General features: G+C 36.3%; 1 protein-coding gene across 1 annotated transcript; it reads left to right on the forward strand.

Annotated features, from left to right (window-relative positions):
* Window positions 1-587: 587 nt before the first annotated feature.
* LOC127169882 (syntaphilin) lies at window positions 588-14,394 on the forward strand. Its single transcript, XM_051117549.1, has 5 exons — window positions 588-753; window positions 5,383-5,483; window positions 5,660-5,788; window positions 9,119-9,268; window positions 10,437-14,394. Exons 2-5 carry the CDS (start codon window positions 5,440-5,442, stop codon window positions 11,746-11,748), a joined length of 1,635 nt encoding a protein of 544 aa, XP_050973506.1. The 5' UTR covers window positions 588-753; window positions 5,383-5,439; the 3' UTR covers window positions 11,749-14,394.
* The last annotated feature ends 190 nt before the right edge of the window (window positions 14,395-14,584 follow it).

Below are 14,584 nucleotides of genomic sequence, written 5' to 3' on the forward strand. Positions count from 1 at the left end.
AGCAAGAATGTGTTAAATTGATAATAAAGTGATTGTAAAGACATTAGAAAATATTTCTATTTTGAATAAATGCTTAAATACTGAAGACTGGAGTAAAGGCTGATACAAATTCAGTTTTGCATCACAGAAATAAATTATATTTTAAATTAAAACATTACAATTCTTACTGATCCCAAACTTTTGAACATATGATTAACATATGTTTTCTTTGTCTCAAAGTGTTCAGTGGCCTTCTTGTCCAATGAACATTGATACTTGCTCCAGTAAAATCAGTAGGCTAGTTCAAGCATTTGCCATAGACTCCCATTACTGAACGGCAATGGGTCAATTTAAATCATGAAGAGTGTGATTGCATTTTAGAGGAAGATGTCTTGAAGCAGTCGCCACTGGGGTGAAGAATGCCCAAAGCCACTAGAGAGAATCAGTAATCTGTGCTCATAATATGTAAATAGTACGAAAAAAACCCTTGGATGTCCGGGAATTGATGTAACTATAGGTCTTCTGCGGCTCCACTTTTGAACATTTGGTCCCTGTCCCTTTAAGAAACGCCGTCGCAGCGTCATGCAAATGCGTCGTTTCTGCTTTCGCAGGTCTCATCAGCAACATCAGCAGCAGCAGCAGCATCCGTCCATCAACACACCCGGGCGAAATGACGCGGCGCGCATCACTGGCCCGCGCACAGGGCGCCGCCAGCATCCACGAACAAACTTCACCGGGATACTGCAAGGCGCCGTCGACGGAAGAGCGGAGGATGTAAGTGACGCTCATCCCGCTTCACTCTTCTCTGTCATGAATTTTGTGGACTTAGAGCTGTTTTATAAACTATGACAGGTGCTTAATGTTCATCAGCATGATTTGTGTATCATGCGTAACTGCGTTTCACAGCCTACTACGGTTTCTATCGACTAAGGCGTGTTATATAATTTAGTTTATGCTGAAGAAAGTCAACGACTCACTGTTGCAGCGCCGCGTTTCAGACTCAGACAGGCGCGCGGTGTCTGCTGATATCAGATACTGTTACATAAGACAGCTTGTGCCCTTTACTACACAGGGACGATTTACCTGCAACATATGGAGGGTGGTGACGTCATGGCCCGCTCCCATCATGGGTCCTGAAACCATGGAAGTTGTGCATCTAGGACATTTTCAAATTTTTTGTAAACAAAACTCTAATCTTTATATAGTTGCCTGTGTTATATTGCAGTACAGTCCTGTGAGGTAGAAATTAACCAGGGATATGTCCCAGATATTGAAAATGTGGGGGCATATGTATGTATGTATTCTCTCTCAAGCCTATGTATCCATGGGCTTAGAGTTTCTGCAGATAACATTAGTGACCTGTAGCTGTCAGATATTACTGAAAGGCAAGTATTGTTGAATCTGCTAATGTGAAATGAAAGTAAAATTAGCCCTGGAAACACTGGATGAGACTCCAAAGCTCAGGGGAAAAATAACTTGTGATAGCAATATAACAAATGTTTTATTTTTTTTTATAATATTAAGACTGGAGCATTATTTACAGGGTCGTTCGTGTGTTAAATTAATTTGGTAACATAAACATAGTTGCTTTAATTGAACATTTTTCATTTGATTCAACTGACATATATGACATAACAGAGATCTTCACATAATTTCACATGAAATGTTTTATATGGTTAGAAAAAAACATTTAAAAAAATTAAATAAATAAATAAAAATGAAAATTAAATCACGGGAGAAAATATTACCTCTTAAAATGTTTATTTCTGATACTAAAAATTTTTTTAGGAAATATAATGGTATTTCTGTTACACATTATATTATCATCAAGACAATTTCAAATGCAAATGCAAATTGAAGAGATAATCAGGTGTTCCAAAGAACATCTGACCGTCCGTCTGATGAATATCACAAATTTACTTTAGTTAGAAATAGTGCAGGAATATTACATATTTGTGACCCTGGACCACAAAACAAGTCATAAGGGCAGTTTTTTAAAATTGAGAATTATGCATCATCCGGAAGCTAAATAAATAAGTTTTTGATTGGTGTATGTATTTTTAGGATAGGACAATATTTGGCCAAGATACAACTATTTGAAATCTGGAATCTGAGGGTGAAAAAAAATCAAAATATTGAGAAAATCACCTTTAAAGTTGTCCAAATAAAGTTTGTAGCAATGCATATTACTAATCAAAAATTAAGTTTTGATATATTTACGGTTTACAAAATATCTTCTTGGAACATGATCTTTACTCAATATCCTAATGATTTTGGCATAAAAGAAAAAAGGCTATTGCTACAAATATACCTGTGCTACTTAAGACTTGTTTTGTGGTCCAGGGTCGCATTTATATACCTTTATGTAATTTATATCTTTATGTAGATTTATTTGTATTTAAATATCCTGTTTATTTCCAGATTTAAATAAAGAAAATTCCCTTTTTTATTATAGGCTGACTCCAGTTGTATTATGTATATTGATATTTACATTTAAGTTAGCAGAGGGTTCAGTATCTAAAATTACAAATGACAGGTACAACATAAACAGTTCATCCATATAGTAATATAAGAAGTGCTGCAATAAAAAATATCAGAGATCGTTCAGAGAAATGCAGCCTAGAACAAAGATAAAAATGAGCAATAGGAAGAGAATATTTTGAGGGTTTGTTTTTAGGATGAAAAGAATGAGTCTTGAAAGTTGCAATGAATTTTGACTGGTCAGGCCAGCTTTGGAACAGCATATGGTTTCGTAATCTCAATCCGTGTATGACACCAGCAGCTCCAGATGTAGTGTGTGTGTGTCTCTGTTCATGTTACTTGTAGCACAGACCTTATGTGATGTCCTGACTTGAACTCTGTCGCCTGAAAGATGCTCTCAGGGGCTAAATATATGAACAATCAACTTAAATATCATAGCTTTCTGCCTATTTATTGTGGAAGAAATGTCAGATAATATTATTTTACAAACTGAATGTATATGAAAATCATCCTTTTTTTTTTTTTTTTTTTTTTACTGATGACAGTGCATTTTCCTCAGCATATCAGAACTGGGTCATGATAGAAAAAACTTTTTCTTTTCTTTTTTTTCTCTCTCTCTCTCTCTCTCTCTCTCTCTCTGTCTCTGTCTCTCTCTTTTGTCATTGTGCACATTGTGAACAGAAATAAGCTTTTTCAGAGATGTAGTCTCAGCCCTAAACACAGTCTAAATATTGCAAAACTGACTCCAAAAAGTCACAATCAACAACTTACAGATGACTAAGGAGATTCTTGGACAGTTAGGATTAAATTCTGAGCTTTTTCACCAAATGTGCATTATTAACTAGAAAAATATAAATCCCACACATTGTCCACATTTGCATAATCATTAAAATATTTAAATGACAGCTGTACCAGCTATTAGCTGTAGTAATAATAATTGCCATGCATCTAATTAGAAAAAAAATGCATCAAATATGCATTAAAATAATAAAGAAGCACATGAATCAATAGTTCACAGCAGCTTTGTCATGGCAGCCAGTGTTACGTCAATCACACCCACACACACTCTTGTCACTCATGTCACCACTGCATGCACCCGAGAAACAATCTGCGTTTCTGTGAGTGTGTGAATAGCTCAGTTCAAAGTGTGAAAGAATCCATCAGCTGTACTGTATTCGTGTGTGTGTCGTTGTCTAGTTGATTTTGTTTATTGTTTCAAATGCTTGGTTTACATAAGCATTTATTTTCTGGTGAGTCATGTGGCATCTAGAATAAAATGCTCTCTGTTGGATTGTGTTCAGCATCTGTGGGAATCTAATATTGTCTGGCATGTGTCTTTTTGGATTTGGTATTTTAGTGGGATGCAAGGTTACAGAGTCTCCAAATATAAACACTCCTGTCAACTGGTCAACTAGCAACTTAGACTCACTTATACTCACTCACCCTTGTGTTATTCTAAAGTCTCATTACTTTCTTCAGTAGAACACAAAAGGATTTGACCACAATCTTTATGCTGCTCTTTTCCATACAGTGAGAGTAAATGGGGACTGAAGTAGTCAGGTTCCAAAAGTGAAAAAAGGACCATAATAGTGATTCATTCACTATATTGCAACTCTTCTGAGTTCATGGCTTTGTTCATTTTCGGTCTGTTCTTCACACAAAGCTGTGTGTTTTAATAATAAAATGCAAAAATTATACAGAACTGAGTTCACGTGAATCATGCTTCCTGGATTCATTGGACGAATCCTGACAATTCAAAAAATAGGCTGTGAAGTTCGAATAAATTGCTTTTTTGCATAGTTGTGTTTGAAACATGAAAACTGTAACGTATCTTACAAGGTAACATGATGTAACCTAGCTCTCACTTGAAATGCATCCCCACATTAAGTCCTTGAATTTGAGGGTATTGGACCTGGAAAGTCCTTGAAATGTCCTTGAATCTGAAGTTAACTAAGGTGTGGGAACCCTGTGTTAAATAACAGTGTAAAAATTGATCTTTAGGGTCATTGGGTCAATAAAAAAATACATAAACAGTGCAACTAAAACATAGCTCTTCTATGCTGGACATATTTTTTTATTTTTTAATTAAAATTTATAGTAGTAATTTTTTATGGAGGAACAAAGCAAAAAACTGTCAGTGTAATACAACGTTCCTGGTATTTTGATAAATAATCTAAATGGTATAACCTTTCGTAGTTCTATAAAATATTTGATAAAATATGCATGCCCATATAACAGCTTGAGTTTGATCAAAAGTGAAAGTAAAAACATATAATGTTACAAAATATTTCAGTTTTAAATAAAAGAAAGAATCCTGAAAGAAAAAAAAAAACAGTTTCCACAAAAAAATATGAAGCAGCACAACTGTTTTCAGAATTGATAATAACAATAATAAATGTTTCTTGAACAGCAAATCAGCATATTAGAATGATTTCTGAATGATCATGTGACACTGAAGACTGGAGTAATGATGCTGAAAATTCAGCTTTACAATCACAGGAATAAATTATATTTTAAAATATGTATTTTTAAATAGAAATGTTAAAAAAAAATTAATTTGAAGTGTAATATTTTGGAATTGTACTGTTTTTACTGTATTTTTGATCAGGTAAATGCAATCTTGGTGAAAAGTGAAATAGTGTACTTACTGTATTAAAAAAAAAAAGCTTATTTGTATTTGAAAACTTTTTTCATTAACATTCAATATGCAAAAACAAGCATTAAAAACATAAATAAGGAATTATATTTTAAAGAGGAGCCCTGCAGACCCTCATATGTGTTATGGTCAGAAAATCTGAGCATTTTGTGTTCTGTTAAAAAAAAAAAAAGGTCCCTGTCCCTTTAAGTACTAAGATATTAATATTGTGTGTTTTCTTCTGAATGTATTTCATATTCTGTGATGTGTTTGTGTGTGTGTCGTAGAGATCTGTCCTGAAGAATCCATGTAATTGTGCCGTTACAAGGTGTCAGTCCTCACCCATGTCCCTCTCAGCAAACCGAAGGCCATCTGCTGGTTCCCGCAGGTAATGCTGTCCTTCTCCTTTAACATACACAATCAAACACATTGAAAGTTATGTAATTATTATAATCTGACATATTCATTCAACACATCCGGTTTTCCAGTGTAAAATGTTTCACTGTGACAGCCTGTTTGATATGGACATCAGAGCTCAGCTGTCACTGTGTGTGTGTGTCGCAGAAGGCCTGCTCCCCCAAGCAGCACTCGACACTCGCATGGAGACTCGTCTGTCCGTAGCAGTTACTCAACAGCATCCTGCAAGTGCACAGAGAGCAATACTGTACCACGCTCCAACCCAGCCACACCACGGTGAGCGAAACTCACACACACTCAAGGACAGATTAGATTTGTCTTCCATCAGGGTCGTGTTCCAGATTTTGTATGGTGGCAAAAAGTACAATACAAAAATAGAAATAATGGAACAGATATGACACTCTATCCATTTAAAAGTTGGATATTCAAAATTCAAATTCTGTTATTCACACACCCTTATGCCATCCAAAACCTGTTTTTCTTTCTTTGTGGAACACAAAAGGAGATATTTTGTAGAATGTACCGGCTGCTCTTTCCCATATGAAAGTGAATGGGGAGTACGGTTATCATGCACCATACAAAGCACCATAAAAGTAGTTCATAGTACTTGCACGTTATATTTAAAGCTATACAGTAGCTGTTATTCACTGAAAACCTTCCCATTTGCTGTAGATCTCAATTGCATTTGTGCATTTAAATCAATGAAATTTTTGTGAATGGTTTTGAATGCAAGTTAATGTCTTTGCCAGTGCCATTTATTGCCTGGCAACAAACCTTGACCAAATGTTCAGGGATGCAATGTTGTCTTTGACAGTATAATTGTAGACCTGACAGCTTCTCAAGTGTCAGACACTGATGGGAAACTTGGCAGTCACTCAAGCTCATAGAGCTATTTCAGCTTCAATGTGCGATCAATGTAAAAACCAATTAGTTCATTGATGCTGAAGGATTACACTAAGCTTTTACTCTCTGTTATGTTGAGTATATTGTAAAAACGTTGTGGTCATGAAAAAACTTTTATGTCAAATAATGAGGCAATAGCTGTTTTATGTCATGTTGAGATCATAAGAAACTTAAGTTGTAGGGTTGTCAAACGATTAATCGCGATTAATCGCATACAAAATAAAAGTTTGAGTTTGCCTAATAAATGTGTGTGTACTGTGTGTAATTATTATGTATATATAAATACACACAAATTAATGTATTTATTAAAGAGAAATATTTATGTACAAAATATTTGCATTTATATATAATATAAATTATATAAAAATTATAATAAATACATATACTCATAAATATTTTTTGTGTTTGTATTGATATATAATAATAATAATTACACACAATACACACACGTATATTAAGCAAGGTCAAACTTTTATTTTGTATGCGATTAATTGCGATTAATCATTTGACAGCTCTATTAAGTTGTGAAAAGAAGAAAATAATAATGCATTGCCACTTAGGGCTTCTGTAATTTTCTCTACAGCAGAAATACAGAATACAGAGTACAGATGAGATAGGTAAACATCCTTGTTGCATAAATTTACACTATGAGTGTTGCACCAGTTGCCAATCCGAATATTTGCACTTGGGCCTGTTATTTATTTTATCCTTGAGAGAACTTCACTAAATAAGTTGGAGAGGTTTGTCCTGACTTGTGATAACCAGTTTGGTTTTAAACCTAAACATGGCACAGATATATGTATTTTTGCTTTAAAGGAGATTTTAGATTTGTATAACAGGCACAATTCCACAATGTTTTTGTGTTTTATTGATGCTTCTGAAGCCTTTGATCGTGTAAATCATGAAAAACTATTTGGCAATTTAAGCAATAGAGGAGTTCCTACATTTTGAATAAGAATTCTGTTTTTTTGGTATGCTCATCAGTCAATGCATGTGAAATGGGGTAATTCTGTGTCTGCTCCATTCAATGTATGTAATGGAGTCAGACAGGGAAGTATTTTGTCTCCCTTTCTCTTTAATGTTTATATGGATGATTTATCGAAGCTGCTAAGCGGCTGTGGAACAGGGTGTATTGTTGGTAACACTATTATCAACCACTTAATGCATGTAGATGCTTTGATGGTTTTTTTTTGTCCATATAGTGCGGGCCTTCAACAGTTATTGAGGGTCTGCACTCAATATGGCTTAGATTTTGATATTAAATATAATGCAAAGAAGAGTAATATTATGATAATTAGGAGTAGGGAGGACCAGAAACTTCCATTTCCTGATTTTTCTCTATCTGGTGCTGTCCTTAATGTATGTAAGGAGGTTAAATACTTGGGGCATTGTATAACTGTTGACATGTCTGATGATAGGGATATTTACAGACAGTGTCGCATGATGTACACTCAAGTTAACATGCTGATGCACAAATTTAGTACGTGCTCAGAATCTGTTAAGATTGCACTTTTTAGAGCATTTTGTACCCTTATGTATACTGCCCATTTGTGGCGGTGTTATAGAAAGAGTAGCATGCAGAAACTCTGTGTAGCATATAATAATGGATTGAGGCTGTTGCTTAAGGTTCCACGATGGAGCAGTGCAAGCCACGTGTTTGTTTGTGCGGGTGTGCCAACTTGCTCTGCTGTGTTGCGTAATTTGATGTACAGGTGTATGTGTAGGTTATCAGACTCTGCAAACAGTATAATAACTAAAATAAATTAACACTGACGAACCCGGCACTTAGTTCTGTTTGTGGAACCATTGGCATTTTAGTCTGTATGTAAATATGTGATGTTGTGGATTTTGTCTGTCTTTTAATTAGTTGTTTTATTGTTGTTTATCTTGTCTACTGTATTGTCTGTGTTATTGGACCATGTGTGTCCTTAATAAAGTTTTGATGATGAAGTTTTGATATCGTATTTAGTTTTATCTTACAGGGATGGTTCACCCAAAAATGAAAATCTGTCATTAGTTACTCACCCTCATGTTGTTTCAAACCTATAAGACCTTCGTTCATCTTCAGAACACAAATTAAGAAATTTGTAATGAAATCTGAGAGAGTTGAAAATCTTTCTGACAGAAAGAAGCAGAAGAAGACGCACACTGTCAACTGTACATGAAACTGTCTTTGTAAAAATGTCTGAAGATTTCAACAGAGGATGACTTGCAATTTTTTGTGTCAGTAGCACCACATGCATGCATCGTGGTACTCTCGTGAACACACTCGTGAACAAGACTGTTACGGAAGAGGTGACATTTTTGAATAAAGTCGTTATTTTTGTTTTCTTTGCACACAGAAAGCATACTCATAGCTTCATAAAATTATGGTTGAACCACTGATGTCACATTGACTATTTTAATGATGTTCTTACTACCTTTCCGGGTATTGAACATGTCGGTTGCGTTGCTGTCTATGCAGGATCAGAAAGCTCTCGGATTTCATCAAAAATGTCTTGATTTTTGCTCCAAAGATGAAGTCTTAAGTAGTAATTGATTAATTAAGTTGAGTAATTAATGACAGAATTTTCATGTTTGGGTGCACTATTCCTTTATCTTGTTAAATAAGTTCTAATTATGAAATTAATCATACATCATAATTATACATTATTATATTTATATTGTATTTAAATAATATATTTTTCTTGCTCTTTGACCAAGACGGCAGGCAAAGTATGCAACCTGTAGTGAGAATCACGGGATCCGTCCTCCAGCGCCTGAGCAGTATCTCACCCCACTGCAGCAGAAAGAAGTGTGTATTCGCCACTTACGAGCACGGCTAAAGGAAAATGTGGAGAGGCTCCAGGATCGGTTAGTAATGCTTTTATCTCTCAACAACATGTCAGCGGATTTTTATAGCTTCCTGACATTCTAGGTATCGTACATGCAGATACACAGTTGAGGTCAAAAGTTTACATACACCTTGCAGAATCTGCAAAATGTTCATACATTATTCATACGTTATTTTTTTATTTAGTAATGACCTGAATAAGATGAATAGGACATTTACATATAATTTCAAACGTTCACAGATGCTTCAAAAGGAAAAACGATGCATTAAGAGCCTGGGGTGAAAACTTTTGAGCAGAATGAAGATGTGTGCATATATCTTATTTTGATATATTCTAAATATATATTTTTTTCATTTAGTACTGCCCTTCAGAAGCCCTACAGAAGATACGTACATGTATCCCAGAAGACAAAATAAGTTAAATTCTTATTGATCTTACTCAAAAAGTTTTTACCCCTGACTCTTAATGCACTGGGTTTCCATCTGGAGCATCAGTGAGCGTTTGAACCTTCTGTAATAGTTGCATATGAGTCCCTTAGTTGTCCTCAGTGTGAAAAGATGGATCTCGAAATCATACAGTCATTATTGGAAAGGGTTCAAATACAAAAAAATGCTGAAAAACCAAAGAATTTGTGGGAGCTGAAGGATTTTTCTGAAGAACAGCAGGAAGGTAACTGTTCAGGACAAACAAGGGACTCATAAACAACTATCACTTAAAAAACCAAACAGCTGTGGATCATTCAGGTAACAACACATTTTTATTTTAAGAATCAAGCTTCTGTAAACTTTTGAACGGAGTCATTTTTATAAATTCAACTATTTTTTTCTCTTGTGGACTATATGTAAACGTCTTTTATGTGAAATATCTTATTCAGGTATAAAATAAAATAACACACATTTTCTATGATATAATTAACATTTTGCAGGTTCTGCAAGGTGTATGTAAACTTATGATCTCAACAGTATATATAGAACCTGCATCTAAATATGCCTACTTCCCCACTATGTAGTATGTGAGACATCTCTGAATTCATATTTTTAATAAAATACTATCATACTACACACATTCGTTCCACATAGAACATACTTTTTAATGGACGTAAAGTAAGTTTTTATATCAAATGTAGTACCTACTAAACATCATGCAATTTTAAATTCATATCTATGCCCTTTCTTTAACCATGGTAGAGACTCTGAGATCGAGGAGTTGCGGATGCAGCTGACTCGGATGCAGGAGGATTGGATCGAGGAGGAATGTCATCGCATAGAGGCCCAGCTGGCCCTAAAAGAGGCCCGGAAGGAGATCCGGCAGCTTCAGCATGCTGTGGAAACCGTTAGGACCAATCTTGGGGCCCATGAGGCAGATCAACAGGACTGTAAGTCTGAGGGTCTAGGTGTCGGCAGGATAGGCCCACGATTTGGGGCATCCAGGTCTTGCGGCTGCTCTCCAGCCCACACAATGAGTCGCAGCGCCACCTTCACAAGGCTGAGCAGTGATATGTCACCTGGCGCTACAGATCGCAACGGAAACGTACGCTCTGATCGCTACATTCCCGCCAATAGAGGTGCGATGACGTTACCAAGAGGCGATGGACGTACTCATCTACTTCTAGAAGCTGCGCTGCTGTCTGAGCAAGTCCCACACACAACGCTATGCTCCACATTATCGCGATCCTCCACCTGCGAGAGATTGTGCAGTGGAGAGACGATGTTGCCCGTTAGCCGATCCTGCCATGCTGTTAACAACAACTGCAGCTGTGCTCCGCATACCTACCTCCCACACCACCATTTGTTTTTGCACCTCCCACAGGAGGACGCACCACCTCCTCCTCCGCCTCCTCCACCACCACCAGCAGCGGCAACAGTGCCCTCTAGTGCATCTGAGGTCAGTGACAGGCCAGGGTACCGTTCACAGGCTTGCAGCCCCACCATAACCTGGATTTCCGAAGAGGGTGGAGGTGAGGAATTAAGCGTAATCACTTCAGCAACTTGCGCGCCAGACGTCACTCTAGCAGAACCGCAGGTGTTTTCGCCATCCTCTGCAACTACTTCTCCTGTTCAGATGTCATACGTCACAGAAACTTTGCCGCTAGACAGCACGGTTGAATTTACGACATCAACAACGACGCCAACAGTGTTGACGAAGCCACAGGTTCAACAACCTTGTCCTAGAGCGTCACCACCTCTCGAGCCACCGCCACAGGAAGCAGCGGTGGTAAAGGTCAGTGACGAAGATGGAACTGGGGAGGATGCAGAATCAGCTCCCCCTCAGAGGAGCCACTGGAGCCGTTATTTCCTGATTGACCTCTTAGCAGTGGCCGTTCCTGTAGTTCCCACACTGGCGTGGTTTTGCCGGGGGTCACGGAATGAAGGCATGCCAGTGTACAACATGGGCTCCCTGTTGCGCGGCTGCTGTGCTGTTGCGCTGCACTCTCTTAGACGGGTTGGCAGCGGCCGTGGCCGCGGTCCCTCGGGAACAGGAAGAGCGACTCCTATCTAATAATTTTAGCATTACCGTACCATCAACTTTTAACTGGATCTTGAGTGGACACTTTGTCCTTGATCTCCCAGTAGGTAGTTTGTTTTTTGAACCAAGGAGGCCTAAATCCGTCAGACCAGTCCTTGTTCGGGACAGAGGTCGAGGGAATGTGGCCTGAATTTGCACAGACACTCACAAGTTTCAAGGCTGTTGCTCATTTCCACCATTTGTTTTTCTTTTCCTTCTGGTTCTCTTATCTGCTTCATTTCCTCCCTTTCCTAACAGAGGCTCAGCAGGCAGTACACAGCCAAACGTAGCTACAAACAAACTGAGCAGAGAAGTCACAATGTACAGAAGTTTAGGCCTTAAAAAGAAATTTATTAATAATAAACACCATGAAATATCATTCATAGCATTTCACAATTGAGGCCACGTACCAGTCAAAAGTCTTTGAACAGTAACATTTTTAATGTTTTTTAAAATAGTTTCTTCTACTCACCAAGCCTGCATTTATTTCATCCGAAGCACAGCAAAAACAATCCGGTACAATTTTGAAATATTTTTACTATTTAAAATAACTGTTTTCTATTTGAATATATTTTAAAATACAATTTATTCCTGTGATTTTAAAGCTGAATTTTTAGAATCATTACTCCAGTCACATGATCCTTCAGAAATCATTCTAATATTATGATTCACTGCTTAGCAATTATTTTTATTATTCATGTTAAAAACAGCTGAGTAGGTGAATAGAAATTTCAGAAGAACAGCATTTATCTTAAATGGAAATCTTTTGTAACACTATACATGTATAATTCCAGATGTCAAATGTAACATGTCTAAATAAAAGTATTAATTTCTATAATTTTTCTATACATTTCTTTCCCCCTAAAATTATTCAGACTCCAAGCTTTTATATTTTATAGTGCAGGGGTGGGGAACGTTGATCCTCGAGGGCCGGCGTCCCTGCAGAGTTTAGCTCTGACCCTAATCAAACAAACAGGTTGGTATTGTTTTGGGGGGGGGTTGAAACTAAACTCTGCAGGGACGCCGGCCCTCCAGGATCTAGGTTCCCCACCCCTGGTATAGTGTATAATGTTACAGAAGCTTTTTATTTCAGATAAATGCTTCATCTTTATATTCATCAAAGAATCCTGAAAAATTTAATCAACTGTTTTAAATTATTATTGACATTATTATTAATAAAAAATGTTTCTTGAACAGCAAATCAGCATATTAGAATGATTTCTGAAGGACACTGAGGACTGGAGTAATGATGCTGAAAATGTAGTTTTGATCACAGGAATAAATTACATTTTAAAATCTATTCAGATAGAAAGCAGTTATTTTAAACAGTAAAAATATTTCACAATATTACAGCTTTTGTTGTATTTTAAAACAAATAAATGCAGGCTTGGTGAGAATTCTTTGAAAAAATATTAAAAAACTTCACAGTTAAAAAACTTTTGGCAGGTAGTGTAACTTTAGGTAGGTTACATAGACATTGTTGCAAATTGTTTTTAATGAGAAGAGGACATTTCTGGTCAATAGCGCAAACAAATTAGCGGGGCTCAGCTTTCAGATTTTAAACTTTTACATACCTGTTTCTAAACAACCATTGTGCCAGTCCATCTCATTTCATAGAAACATAGCTTTTCACAATATAGACCAAAAAAACATTTGTTTAAAAGGGAAGAACAATATTAAACATTAGCTGCACAAGAAGCAATAGGCATCCAGCAGCTTTGCTGTTTGGATTTCTTAAAAACATGCTTCAGTCATTAGTACATGCAGTAACAGAATTAAAACATTAAAAATGTCTTCACTAATGTGGAGTGTTTTATGAATCGCTATTCTGATGTCATTCTAGTCTTTTCTACTGAAGTTGTTACTTTTATCATTTACACACACGTGTATTCTTAATGTGAGCAAACAGAAATGGCTTTCCTGTGCTTTATTTGCATAATATTTATGAAATTCTTTGAATTGTAGATAAAAATGCCAGATTTCATTGATGAAGAAATGTAAGGTGATGATATAAAATGACTTTATTAGTCTGTCCTTTGGGTGGTAGATTTTTCTGTTCTGTTTCTTTAAACTCACAGTCTCAGGTGGAACTCAGGTGTATAGTACTAGAGAGGACTTAAACTTAGCCGAAACCCATTTCAAAACATTCATTTGTTAGAAAAACAAAGGATTATATATATATATATATATATATATAGTAGAATAATAGTTGTGAAATGTTTTGTCATATTAGGCTTGTTTTTAATTAACACCACAAAACAAGGGTCTTTAACTGTTGCATGCAGCCAGATTTCAGTAAATTCTATCAGTGGAAAATACTTGCAATTAATAAATGCATTTGTGAAGTAAATTCTTCTGTTTCTCTGAAGTAGCACAACAGAAAAAAAATCTGAATAATCATGGAGCTCCAGTAGATTATTTTAAGGGCTTAGAATGCATGTTAGCACAACAATTCCTTGTAGTTAATTATCAGTGAACTTAGATTCTGTTGCAAATATACATTTGCATAAACTCATGCTGATTTGAAGAGCTTCCCTGCAAAATATGACTGTGTATGTAGACAGAGCCCATCAACAATCAACTCTAATTGTAAATTTGGATTGTTTGATTCAGTCACCCCTCGAAAATAAAAGTGTTTCATTAAAATGGTTCTGAAAGCTTCTGTTGTGCAAATGATTTTTTTTTTTTTAATTTTGCACCTTGTCCTCACTGTGATACAAAACAGGCAATCAGAACGTTGTTTAATATTCAGTTATGCAGAGTGGGATTTCAACCACTGAGATTTAGGTGTGGGTGGGGCTAAATCACACAATACAAAACGGGAACCAAA

The sequence above is a fragment of the Labeo rohita genome, chromosome 8, assembly GCF_022985175.1.
Source record: "Labeo rohita strain BAU-BD-2019 chromosome 8, IGBB_LRoh.1.0, whole genome shotgun sequence".
NCBI classification, from domain to species: Eukaryota; Metazoa; Chordata; class Actinopteri; order Cypriniformes; family Cyprinidae; genus Labeo; species Labeo rohita.